Source organism: Triturus cristatus, chromosome 5_1 (assembly GCF_964204655.1).
Source record: "Triturus cristatus chromosome 5_1, aTriCri1.1, whole genome shotgun sequence".
NCBI lineage: Eukaryota > Metazoa > Chordata > Amphibia > Caudata > Salamandridae > Triturus > Triturus cristatus.
Genome location: NC_140587.1, coordinates 554,861,405 through 554,874,432, shown reverse-complemented (window position 1 = coordinate 554,874,432; position 13,028 = coordinate 554,861,405). Strand labels below are relative to the sequence as shown.

The 13,028-nt window shown below is 40.8% G+C and overlaps 1 protein-coding gene across 3 annotated transcripts in view; it reads right to left on the bottom strand.

Annotated features, from left to right (window-relative positions):
* The window catches only part of TRPA1 (transient receptor potential cation channel subfamily A member 1), a 1,005,076-nt gene that overhangs the window by 286,101 nt on the left and 705,947 nt on the right, over positions 1 to 13,028 (bottom strand). For all 3 annotated transcript variants that reach the window (XM_085605436.1, XM_085605435.1, XM_085605437.1), the window contains exons 15-16: positions 2,486 to 2,652; positions 177 to 267 (exon numbers count right to left, since the gene is read on the bottom strand). In XM_085605436.1, the coding sequence (XP_085461562.1) occupies positions 177 to 267; positions 2,486 to 2,652 (258 nt within the window). The remainder of the gene's footprint in view (positions 1 to 176; positions 268 to 2,485; positions 2,653 to 13,028) is intronic.

Below are 13,028 nucleotides of genomic sequence, written 5' to 3'. Positions count from 1 at the left end.
CAAAATTGCTCAGTTGATAGTACATTGCCTATAATTGCACCCACATTTACTTACAATGACATAGAAAAACCTATGGGCATCTGTACTATTTTGTGACTTAGGTTTACAGAGAAGAAGGAACAAGCATTTCAATTGGCATAATGGTGGTACATACAATAGTCAACTACCATACTTACAGTGAAGGCTTCAGGAAGATGTTGAATCATCTCCAGTATAGGGCATTTAAAATGAGAAGTATGGGAAAATGTCACCATTATTTCTGGCAACCTGCAAAGTAATATGATATGTTTCAATATGAGAAAATGCATGTTGTTCTAAATTCCTGTTAATACCAATTTGCAATATCTGCAAATAAATGGGCAAGACCCTCCGATAACCAAGTTTAACATGCCATCAACCTTCAGAAGGTTTTTTCTAAGCACAACGTGGTAATAATAATGAACTTTGATAATGTAGCAATAGTTTATTTAAGGAAGAAAAATGAGAGGATATTGTGATCATTCAATTGACATACACCTATTGAACTCTGTCTCTCCAAATTACACCCTTTCAGTGTCATCAAAACAATAGTCACTTGTCTTCCTTCAATTATTATAAAAAACAAATGTCTTAGGAGTTTAAGACAACAAGAGACCATTCACCTAGCATCATTGTAAGTGTATATGATTCAAAGGTTATGGTGCATTTAAATCACTGTTAAAGCTACTGATAACCAATTAAGACTGGAAATAATTAATCAGAAAAACACTAATAGACACAACAAATAGAAGGAACTTGGAGAGAGTGATCATTTTAATGATAGGCTTGTGTGGCTCCATAAGTAACAATTCTTATTGTGTGGACACCTATTTAGTCATCGCCCAGTTATTTAGTTCAGATAGTTTATTTTGAAGAAATGTATAAAAAAAAAAATCTGTGTGGGCGACCCTGCAGAACATTCAGGTACTCCAAAAATATACCAGTGTAGCATCAAGATTGGTCTGAAAGTCATTTGTGTTTGCTTTCAGATATTAGTTCATCAGTTGTTGATTTTTGAAGACCTTACTTGCCTTGTAAAGTGCTTCTCTGACATTGCAGTATGAATTTCGAATTGATTAAAAATGGTGAGATGTCACATCAGTACTACAGAGAGTAACATTCTTTGTCATTTCAGTACCTTTTATGATTACAAAATGTAACACTAATAGAGATATTTGGAAATGAATGAAGCAACAACCACTTTGCAAAATAGATAAGGGGAACAGAACAAAGTATGTAGAAAGTAGGAGTCACAAAAATAACCAAACTTTATTAACTAGCTAATGAAACATGACTGGATAGAAAATAGAAACAATCACAAAAACACTATATACACATTGCAAAAGAAAGGTAGAAGAAAATAACAGATGGAAGTGTTAACAGGAAAAGGGGGCAGGAGTAATGAAAGAAAAGAGGAAGCAGTATAAGCTTAAAGATAGTGAAAGAGATATGTAGTGGTAAAATAACCAGGAAATATGAAGAGAAGGGTATATTAGGCTATTGGAAAGTGTCAGGTACTAAGAACTAGGTAGTTGTACTAAGGTAAATGCAGGGATAGAGATATTAGGGAACAACCAGGGTAGTAGTACTAGGGTATGGGCTTGACTGGAGATACTATAATATACGAGTGATGTTAGACGTGCAAAGTGGAGGTAGGGCTGGAAGTAGTAGGGTATAAACAGGGGTAACAGTTCTAGGGTACAGGCAAAGTTAGAAGTACTAGGGAATAGGTAAGATAAGACGTAGCATGGTATATGTAGGGGCACTATGCAATATTCAATGATAGGGGTATTTTGGTATCGGTAGGTGTAGAGGTACTAGAGAACAGACAAAGATAGAGGGACTAGAATACAGGCATGAGTCAAGCACTGTGATTAAGAAAATAAATTGGCAGGAAAAAGATAGGAAAAAGCATGCTGTGGGAAAAGCATTAATGAGATAATGAGATACAAAAGAGGAGTAATGTAGGGGTCCTATGCACAAAAAGCTAAAAAGAACACATACAGGGAGGAGGGTCAATGCTGACTATGAAATACCCTCCCCAATAAAATAGATACAAGGAGTCCTGAAAAAAACAATACTAAGGAACATATTTATTTTTTCACAAGAAGAGCATTCACGAGGATCGGTTTAACATCTCACTAATGATAAAAAATACAGGAAAATCCTTTCATGGAGAATTTTTTTCAGAAAGACTTTACTTGCTGATGTCTTTCTTCAGAATCACATAACACTAAATATTTAGGGCCGCTGGTGCTCCTACTTCTCCGAACCCTAAATGAGTTTCTCATATTGAAAAAGAGGTCACCTCTGTGTGGTCATTGCAGGTTAAATGGTACGTGATGTCTCTCCCACTACCTCTGGGGTTTTGGTAAATTGACATGAATGGCAAAAAATAAATGTTCCAGACACTGTAATGCAAAAAGGATTTTGCCACAGCTTTTGAGCAGTTTTCAAGGCGTCCTACCTGTCACTCTGAATAGCAGCGAAAGCAACATCCTTTTTCCCTCGACGTATTGCTTCATGTATGAAAGAGGCAGACTCCTTGTTCAGAATCACACCAGCACCATTGTCAATAAGAAGTTTTACTGCTTTTGCATGTCCTTCTTGAGCAGCTAAATGAAGTGCTGTGTTCTTTTCAACAAAACAAGCAGAGTACAACAGATTTAAGTAGAAACCACGCTTTGAAGATTATAAATTCAAAAATGCAAATGGTCTTTCCTACAACATATTCAACTAGGATGTTCCTAAATGAATTAATTAAATGCATCATCATTAAATTACTGCTGTTCTGAAGACATTCAACTAGACACAACCAAGGGGTAGATTATAAGTGTATTGGCTGGACTTTTCAGCAGCTGGTGTGATTCAGGAAACACCCCTACCAGACTGGGGAAGAAGGGTCTGGTTTGTTTAAACATTGTCACCACAGCTGCAGGTAGTGCACTCACAGAGACAGTTTCAAGCACCATGACTGAGGTGTCACATCTGCAATACTCCTGCAGCAAGGTGCAACTGTTGCCACAAAAAGTGGGCCCTGAAATGTGCTCCCAAAGAAGCAGTGCTTTTGTGTTGTCCAAACATAACCAAGTCGCAAAAATGAGCCTTCTGACTTAATGAGGCCCAAGAACTGCTGACTCAAACCATGAGCATGTGTTAAAAATGGCACTTTAATTGGTGTAGACTGTGGTCTCCATTATCACTGTGTTGTAGTTGCAAATGTAATTGCATTTATATAGCGCTTACTACCCCTGACGGGGGGATCGAAACGCTTTTTTCAGCGAGCAGCACTCTACTCTGGAACCCAAAAAGGATTAGTGGTGAATTAGTGTAGGGAGATATGGATATAATTTGAGCGCTGGACATGTGAGTTTGTTATTTGGATTAAAAAAGGATAGTGGAGGGATAGAAGAGGGAAGGGCTTGCATTTATATAGTGCTTGCTAACCCTGATGAGGTGTCCAAGTGCTTTTCGGCTGGTAGCACGCTACTCTGGAACCCAAACAGGATTAGTGGGGAATGAGTATAGGAAAAATATTAAATGAATCTGAGCGGTGGACATGTGAGTCTGTTATTTGTATTGAGAATAGATATTGGAGGGGTCTATATGGTTTTGTTTGGGAGCTCATAGCAGTAGGAGGAAGTTTGGGATGAGTAAAGGGGAGGTGGAGGGGGAAGAGTCAGAGGGAAGTGTTTAGAAAGGCTTGTTTTGGAAATCTGAAAAGTGAAAGAGGTACGAAATGATGCAAGGGGGTAGAGGCAGGAAGAGTCTAGAAAGGGTTATTTTGGGGATCACAGTAGTAGAATGGGGTTTACGATGAGTCAGAGAGTGGAGGCTGAGGATATATTGAGAGAGGTATAAGGTGAGGAATAGGATAGTGCTTTTGAGATGATGAATTAGAAGTAAAGTAATAAATATAAAGATGCATAAGCACATGTAAAGTATATATGTATAAGGAAGGTAATTTATGTAGATGTAAGTTGTATTCAATAAACTCAGACTTAAGGATTGTTGCACTTTAATTATTTTTTTTGTAATTTAATAGTGAAGCAATTGTAGAAACATAGTTATGCTAAACATTTATGTATTCATGAAGTGACCTATATACATGTTATACGTATAAAAAGATAGCCATAAGTAATATGTACATTTGTTAAGCAGAACTAATGAATATCTATATATTTATAAATATAATTATTATACGTGTTTATACAAAGCAATACACATATGTAGGTACACTTCTATACTCCAAATAATTGCTTATGTACAGAGGGATATGTTTGTATATTTATGTTTGAGTGAGGTGGTTATGTAGGGAAGAGCAAACTTTTGAGTAGCCTTATGAAGATAAGTTATTTGTCTGTGGATCTTAAGTTTGGGGGTAAAGAGTTCCATAGTTTGGCTGCTTGAACAGTGCCACCTATGGTTTTATTCTTGAATGGTGGGATTTTGAGTTAGTTGCCAATCTAGAGCAGAGGTTCCTTTGTTGAATGTATTTGGTGATTTTATGATGAAGAGTGGTCCTGTTCCATGTATCGCTTTGAGGGGGCTACAAAGCAGCTTGAATGTGGATCTTCTGGAAACCAGTAACTAATGTAGGACCTTCAAGGTAGGGGACATGTTGGCTTGTGACATTATATGTAAGAGTAGTCTGGCAGCAGAGTTCTGAATCCATTGTAGTCTTTTCATAGTTGTTAAAGATGATCCATGTAGAGGCTATTGGCATAATCAAGTTTAGCCAGAACAAGAGAGATAGTATGCCGGACCTTGTGTGGAAATCCCAGGCAGGGGAAGATGTGTCCCAGAGGTTTTTTTATAGTATTGAAGCTTGATCTTGCTAGTTTGTCCACTTGGGCATTCATTGATAGCTTGGAGTCCATGGTAATTGTGAGATTTCCTACTTGCTTTGATACTTTAGGTGGTGTTTCCAGATCGTCAGGCCAGGTGGCAAATAGGACATCATTTTTCCAATTGCCACACGTGAGAATTTCTGTTTTGGAAGCATTCAATTTGAGATGGCTTCACTTCAACCACTGATCCACGGCTCTGAATTAACCGAAAATGTGCGAGTTTCTAATGTCTTTGGGGATTTCCAGTTTAAGGTGTGTCATCTGCCTAGTTTTAGCATGTGAGGTGAAACTCATTGATCAGTGCTGCTGATGACTTCATGTAGATGTTGAAAAGCATAGGTGAGATGTTAGAGGCTTGAGGGACCCCTGCTGTTATGAAGTACGGTTTGGACGAGATAGGGGATATGGATGACATTAGTTCTGTTTTGAAGGTAGGTATGCGATCCAGTCACGGGCAGTCCACCTCTATGCCGGCTTCATAGAGCCTTTGTGTTAGAGTGTCATGGTCAACCATGTCAAAGGCAGCTGAGAGGTCCAAGAGAAGTAGTGCAGCAACCCCATTCTGGTCAACTGTGTTCTTAAGGTCATCCTAGATGGCGATGAGGGCAGATTCTGTGTCTCTTCCTAGACGAAAACCTTTATGAAGTCATCTTCAATGAATTGAGACATCTGGGTGAATGCTGCTCTTTCTATCAGTTTGCCCAGGAACGGTCCATTTGTAATTGGTTTGTGGTTGTTAATTGTTTAAGCGAGTCCAGATTTTTTTTCTTTATTGATGGGTGTATTAATGACTTTTTTTTAGATGTTCTGGAAATATTCCCGTAGTTAAGGAATTGTTGATGATTCTTCTTACTGGTGTGGCAGCAGAGGTAGTTAGAAGAATGTTCTTGAAGGTTTGTGGTGGACACAGGTCAGAAGGGCTGCCAGCAGGGTTGCTTGCTTTGACCAAGTCCATACATTTATTGTGTGATATTTGTTGGAAGGAATGGAGAGGCTGGGTTAGCGTACTCTTCCAATGTTTTTTTGGAAAAGGGTTGGTGCTGGTGGTTTTTCTTTGTTTTAAGTAGCTGTCCAACATGTCTGCTTTGTTTGTGTGATGATTTACCAGTTTGTGAATTCTTGAGTAACGGGGTGAGCACCTTCTAGGCAATTTTATTTACTCTGTGTGAATTTTATAGAATTCTTTATTTGCACATTTAGTATTTTGAATTTTGTCTGAATAGTATTTTCTTTTAGTTTTTTTGATTGGCGACTTGTATAATCTGTTAAGTTTCTGTAGGTGAAGTTTGTCTTCATTGGTGTTTGCTTTGAGCCAGTTATGTTGTAGTTTTCTAATTTGCTGTTTTATCTTTTTTAGCTCTGTATTTCTCCATAGTGTTTTTAGTGGTATTAGGATATCAAAAGCTTCCTGTAGCCATTCATATAGTTTTTGCACAGAATGTATTTTGTCTAGATCTGTGCTGGATGTTAGTTGTGTTTCTAAGTCTTCAAAATTGAGTTTGGTCCACAGTTGATAGGTGGATGCATGTAAGGTGGTTGTAGGTGTGTTGCTTTGTGTTGTTTTCAGTTGGAAAGCAGGAAAATGGTGGCCTGACAATGTGACTGGAGTAATTGCTAGAAAGGTAACTAGGTAAAATGACATCTAGGATGTGTCCAGCAATGTGTGTGGGTTTGTGGATGATCTGATGTAGGTTCAGTGTGTCTAGGCCAGTGATGATTGTTTTTGGATGGGGCATTTTGCGTTTGTCAATCAAATGTATAGGTCACCAATAATGTATAGGGTAGAGTGTAGTGTTATCAGGTTTGAAACTGTGTCTAGAAGTGTGTCTGGGAATGTTGCATTGCTACGTGGAGGTCTGTAAAGGAGCAGGAATTTACAGGAGGAAGATGGTGTAGGGTTGCATCTGGTGAAGAGAGCCTCACAACCTTGTATGGAGACATTGTCAGCTTTAGTAATATCTAATGTTTGCTTGAATACAACAGCTAGGCCACCTCCTCTTTTGCCTTTACAATTTTGTGTGATCGTTTGATAGCTTAGAGGAATGAGCTTCATGCAATATTGGAGCCATTTTGTCTCCCAACTATGATTCAGTTATGAAGAGTATGTTAGGTTGTGTGTCAGTGAGAAGGTTGTAGATGTGATGCTTTTTTTTTAGAGTGTTCAAGCACTTATTGGTAGGCAGTTTAGAGAATGTGCTTTGGTGATGGTGAGACTTTGTTTTGTAGAAGAGTGAGCAGTAGAGTGTTGTAATTCCCAGTGAGATTGGTAATATAAATTAACAGCCAAATTGGGATTGCAAGTTATTCCAGGTACCTCACATCTGCAGATTAACCCTGGGAAAACAACCCGGGATGTGGAACAATCCTGTATTACTCATTGAAAAACAGCTATGCCATTGTACTTGTGATAGGTAAAACTACACTTGAAAATTTCTTCAAATTGTTGTGTCATGAATTCAGTGTGTGGTATCCCCACATTGGTAGTCCCAATTGATGTGTAATGAAGGAATTGTTGTTCATTGTCTAGTGTGTACATGTGCTACCAAAACCCAAGCAATCTCCCTTATTATAATGCATGCATTAGGTATTCTGCCTGTGTAGCACACATGTATTCTCCAGGTCTGAGCATTGATTTCTCTCCAACTGTAGGCATGTGGATCAGACAATAGAGTTTGCATCAGATCTGCTTACAGGAACATAACTACATCTGTGTGCAGATGTAGGAATAACAAGCCTAAGCTAAAAACAAGTGGAAATCAGAACCTGTTTTGTAGCTATCCATAGTCTATAACATTCATTGACAGATTTTCACCCACAATTCAACCAATGTAGTGAGGGTCCTCTGAAATGGTTTTGCAATCTCAAGTTGAAAGTCCATGGGCTCCAAACTAGTGAGGCCTCTTAGAGATTCACACAGAAATTTGTGATTCTTTTAGCAGCCAGACCTAATGACCAGTTATAAATCGAATGATTTATATAGGATTAGCACAGGAGTAAGATGCTAATTTTTAGATAAATAACTTCAGCTAGCTTGATGACATACAGTTGTGGTGTTTTCTAGGCCATAGGCAAACATCCCGAACACCTTGCTTTCTTGAAATTATGAGGTGCAATTGCGTGTCATTGCTAGAAGGTGTATACTTTGTCCCATGTCTCTAAATAGTGCACCTTAATTTGAAATGTAGCTACTTTACAGAGTTAGAACAAGAAATTACCCTTTGTGCATCCAGCATGTTGCTGGTTACTTTGAAGATCTTGAAGTTGTAGTAGCTGTGTCGGGTTTTTTAGAAATTCTCTTTTATTTACATGTGGCATTTCATCATATTCAGTAGTGTTGTGTCCCCTTCGTGTGTCAAATATGGCTGTAATCAAGAAAAGGAATTTCACCTTGGTTAAGGATGTACATGTTCTCTAGGATTTAGAGTCTAAGGGACTAATTTAGAATTTGTTAACTATGAAAATTCCTGACATATCTGAAGGGTACTCTAAATCGACCTGATACGTTTCCCCCATTGGAATATGATAGCTATCCATCTTCAGAGCCGAAATGGATTGAATGTTGAATTTCTGCCTGTCATCTACCATCATAATCTTAGTCATGCAGGTGTGGATGATACTTTCGAGCTAGATCTTGAACAACCAGTCTAATTTACAGTCCAATTTCCCCGTCATTCATAGTTGAGAATATCTTGGGTCTGAACTAGAGTTTAGAGGTAATGTCTGGGCCTATAAGTGGTACAAAATTCTACAATTCCTGAAGGAAATGCTAAATCAAATGAAGATCGATCCCTGTGAATTTCCTCTTATTACTATTCATTTTTGTTGCCTAATTTTTCCTGCAAAAATCGAACTAGTAATTTGCATTGTTTCACTCCGATCCTATCCTAGAAGAATCACTGCCATTAGCATTTCCGTTTTTGAGTTTTATGTTATGTGCATTTATAAATTGCACTATCACCCGCAAGGCTATCCTGGCACTGGATAGGTGTGTGTGCCTAGCCCTGCCTATGGTGAGTGCAAAATGGCATTCACCTTTAGAAAGATGATACGGTTCAGCGACAAGAGTAAGTATGTCACTCTCTTGACTTCACACATACGAACATATTACTCATCTTGGGTCCCGCATCGTCTTTGGCATCCTTGGAGTACCTGGCAACATTGTTTCCAGCAGGATTCTTTCTTGCTGATCCTCGCTCACGCCGAGCCTTCACTGTCGGCGCTAGCAGTTGCTGCTGGGAAGGGAGGAAGACTACATCACCCAGGCACCCTCAGTTGTCTCCACCTGTGGCTAGGGCTGCCCACCCGACCCTCCCGCCCACTGCCTCTACAAGAAACCTCGCGGAACCCGCTGGCGCGAGTCCCGCATCGTCTTTGGCATCCTTGGAGTACCTGGCAACATTGTTTCCAGCAGGATTCTTTCTTGCTGATCCTCGCTCACGCCGAGCCTTCACTGTCGGCGCTAGCAGTTGCTGCTGGGAAGGAAGGAAGACTACATCACCCAGGCGCCCTCAGTTGTCTCCACCTGTGGCTAGGGCCGCCCACCCGACCCTCCCGCCCACTGCCTCTACAAGAAACCTCGCGGAACCCGCTGGCGCGGGTCCCGCATCGTCTTTGGCATCCTTGGAGTACCTGGCAACATTGTTTCCAGCAGGATTCTTTCTTGCTGATCCTCGCTCACGCCGAGCCTTCACTGTCGGCGCTAGCAGTTGCTGCTGGGAAGGGAGGAAGACTACATCACCCAGGCGCCCTCAGTTGTCTCCACCTGTGGCTAGGGCCGCCCACCCGACCTTCCCGCCCACTTGTTGTATATCTATCCATCATCGCTTCCGCAGCGCGGAACGCGCGCGGGAACGAGCCCGGGCGAAGCCCGGGACAAGGGCGGGACCGTTTGTGGCCATTAGTGGCCGGAAGAGGCTGGGCTGGGCCATCCCTCTGAGTCCCACTCCCTTGAGCACTCACAGTGCGAAAGGTTTGTCTAACTACTCATAAACTCTGGCCATTGGTGTAGTACCTATAATTTGTGTTATAGCAAACTGTGATAGGGGAATGGCAAATATTATATTGTAGTTCATTTGTTGTGTATATGTATATGGTTGTTTAGCTGGTCCATAACCCTGTATAATACGCTTTAGGTTTGTACCCCCCAATAGAACTCGTAAAATGGGAAAGCGCAATACCCATAAAACCTCACTTGCTCACAACCAAAATGCTATTACACCACAGCTTCCTAGTTTAACAGCGATAGACCGTATGTTACAAAAGACGATTGGCGTGGTGGCAAACGCCATTGAAAGTACGGAACGTCGCTTATCATTGCCCATGGGTTGTCTCCCTCCCCTCCCCAATCCCGATCTGTCACTACTTACTACCAATTCTCAGGATTCCACTCTATTACCTTCCTTTGTATTGCTTCCAATGACTCGTCAGGTTCCTGACACCGTAGTTGTGTCTTCTATGGATAATAATGTGTCCCCTAACCTTCCCCCTTTGCCATCCCACTCAAGGCTATCCCAGTCGCCGATCATATCAGCATCCCCTCCAGGTGGTTCCCAATTAATTATCAATTGTTCGAGGCCACTTAATCTGTCTGGGATCTCAGAGGATGCCCAAAGCATAAGCTCGCCTCATGTAATCACCCGAGGTCAGTCTTCTAGGCTTAGATCTGAGCTACCTCACAGGGTAAATCCCTTCGACCTAAGATCTAGTGGGGGTAGGGGAACTGCAAAAAATAAAAAGCACCAAAAATCCAAGAAGCGCAAGATAATCCTTGAAAACTCTGATGTTAGTCATTTATCTGACACCTCTGTTATAATATCGGAAACTGGTGGTGTTATTCTTGGAGACTCACCTTCACATAGGCTTGAAGCATTGGCAGGAAGACTCCCGGTACAACCCAATAACGAAACTACTAATACTGGTCCCATATTACTCCAGAGTGACACTTCAAACCGGAAACATCCCTTAAGCCGTGCTCAAGAGGTTCCTTTAATTGACTGTATTGAACAAACTATGAAGTCTCTCTTACTTCCGGTCAATGAGAGGCTTAAAGCTTTATCAACTAGGCTGGATAGGCTTGAGCAAGATATCCTTGACAACTTCTTTTCCTTAAAATCTCTTATTAAATTGCACGCAATAAATAGTTCTATTTCACAGGAACAGAAGTCACAAGATCCATTGCCAACGCATACTGTTGCTATCTTAGAAAATAATAATGTTACCCCTGGGAATGTGGGTAGTGACAACTCTTCTGCATTAAGCTCGAAAAAAGGACATAAAACGAGCAAAAGTTTAGCAACAAAAACTAGTAAGGTGTTAAGAGCCGATCAAGCTTCCCAACCTAAGGCCACCCTTAACATCCCTAATAATGGAGCTATTGCGGGAAGTGAGAGAGTCGGTCCTGCCACATCTTCACAAAATTTTGGTGATAAATCCACTTCTAAGAATGCAATTGCAGTGGGGGCAAAATTGTCAAATGGTGTGGACAGGGGTGACAATGAACAGTCTAGTCCCCCCAATATTGACCTACCTTCAGCCAGCATGCCTTATGTGGTAGTATTGGTAGGAGTCCCTCAGCTGCCATCTGGTAAGATTGAAGCATACTCGGAATTGATAAATAAAACCATCTATCACTTGAATAAAACCTGTCCTCTCCCTAGACAGTTAGATGGGAAGGTTCTGTTCGTTAGAAGGGTTGGCTGGGTAGGCAACAGACGCAAGGAGGTCCTTGGTGACTGTATTATAGTCAATTTTCGTGATGCACAGGCCGTGAAGTTCATTTGTAACCACCAGAATGAGTCCTCTAGCAGCACAATCAGAGTAGTTGGTTTAGATTTCTTTTATCCCTGTCAAGTTTCCCAAATACAATGGCCAGCTCAGAGCAATAGATTTTGGGGTAGTCATATGAATGAGTACCACCCTTGTGCTACTTCTACCTATGGCTACAAGGGGGAATTTTTTTACCAATATTTAGGGTTTTGACGTATCCATTATTCCCCCTCGTATTTACAAACTAACCCCATTGATCCCTTCTCTTTGGTGTCCCCTTTAGTGGATATAAGAAGCACTCTGGATCTGGAAACATCTTTCCATTATACTTCCACTCTCAATCAAACCAATGTAGTGGTTAATTCTCCTAGAGATCAATTTGATCCAACATTGAGTTGTATTAGTCCTACTCTGGAACCACTTAAAATTATTAGTTGGAACTTGGCTGGCATAAATAGGAAGTTGGGCCTGCCAGAATGGAATTCTCTGGTAGAAGATCATAAGATCTGTATTTTCCAGGAGACCTGGAGTTTGAAGCCCCTCCACAAAGTCGGGTATGTTACCTTCTTTCTGCCCGCAATACCCTCAAGTACAGGGAAGGGCCGCCCATCCGGGGGTCTCCTTATATGGGTAAGCATCACGCTTGGATGTAATATCACGCAAAAAAATACTAATTGCCCTGATATAATGAGAATTTTACTGAGAGGTCCTAATAGGGGGAGAGCCCTGGAAATAATTAATGTTTATGCCAGGGGTTCTAAAAATGGTTCCATTTCCCCTACAGTAACTTTACTCGAAAATGAGCTCAGAGCCTGCAGTGATGGGGCTCAGGTCTTGGTTGCGGGATATTTTAATTGCTCCTTTGAGCCCCTTGCGACCGAAGATATTTTGGACCTGGTGGAAGATGATTTAAAAAGAGGCATACCACCATTAACTATTAAACCAATTAAAAAGTGGTCCCAAAGGGTGATACAACTAAATGCATTGACTATGGAGTTCGGATTGAGAGCTGTAATTGGCCGCACTGTTTCAGACTCAATGGGTGCTGACACCTACAATAGGGTGAATTGCTCCTCACGGATCGACTATATCCTACTTGATTTTTCACTTTGGAACTCGGTTCAGGATATGACGGTCCTATCTACTATTGAGAGTGATCATAACCCGCTGTCTCTAACCCTTAATGATCTATGGCCTAGTAAGACAAATGGATTAAGTCATAAGCCTGCCCCTAAAGTTTTACTATCCAATTGTGGGCGGCGTCTAAAGTGGAATAAAATAGCTTTAGACGAAATCAAACTCAATCTTATAGACCAAACCCTATTAACCTCTCAAACAGAGTTTGATGCTATCTCTCAAAGTCCCCTTGCAACAGGTAGGGTAACCCTAATTTTT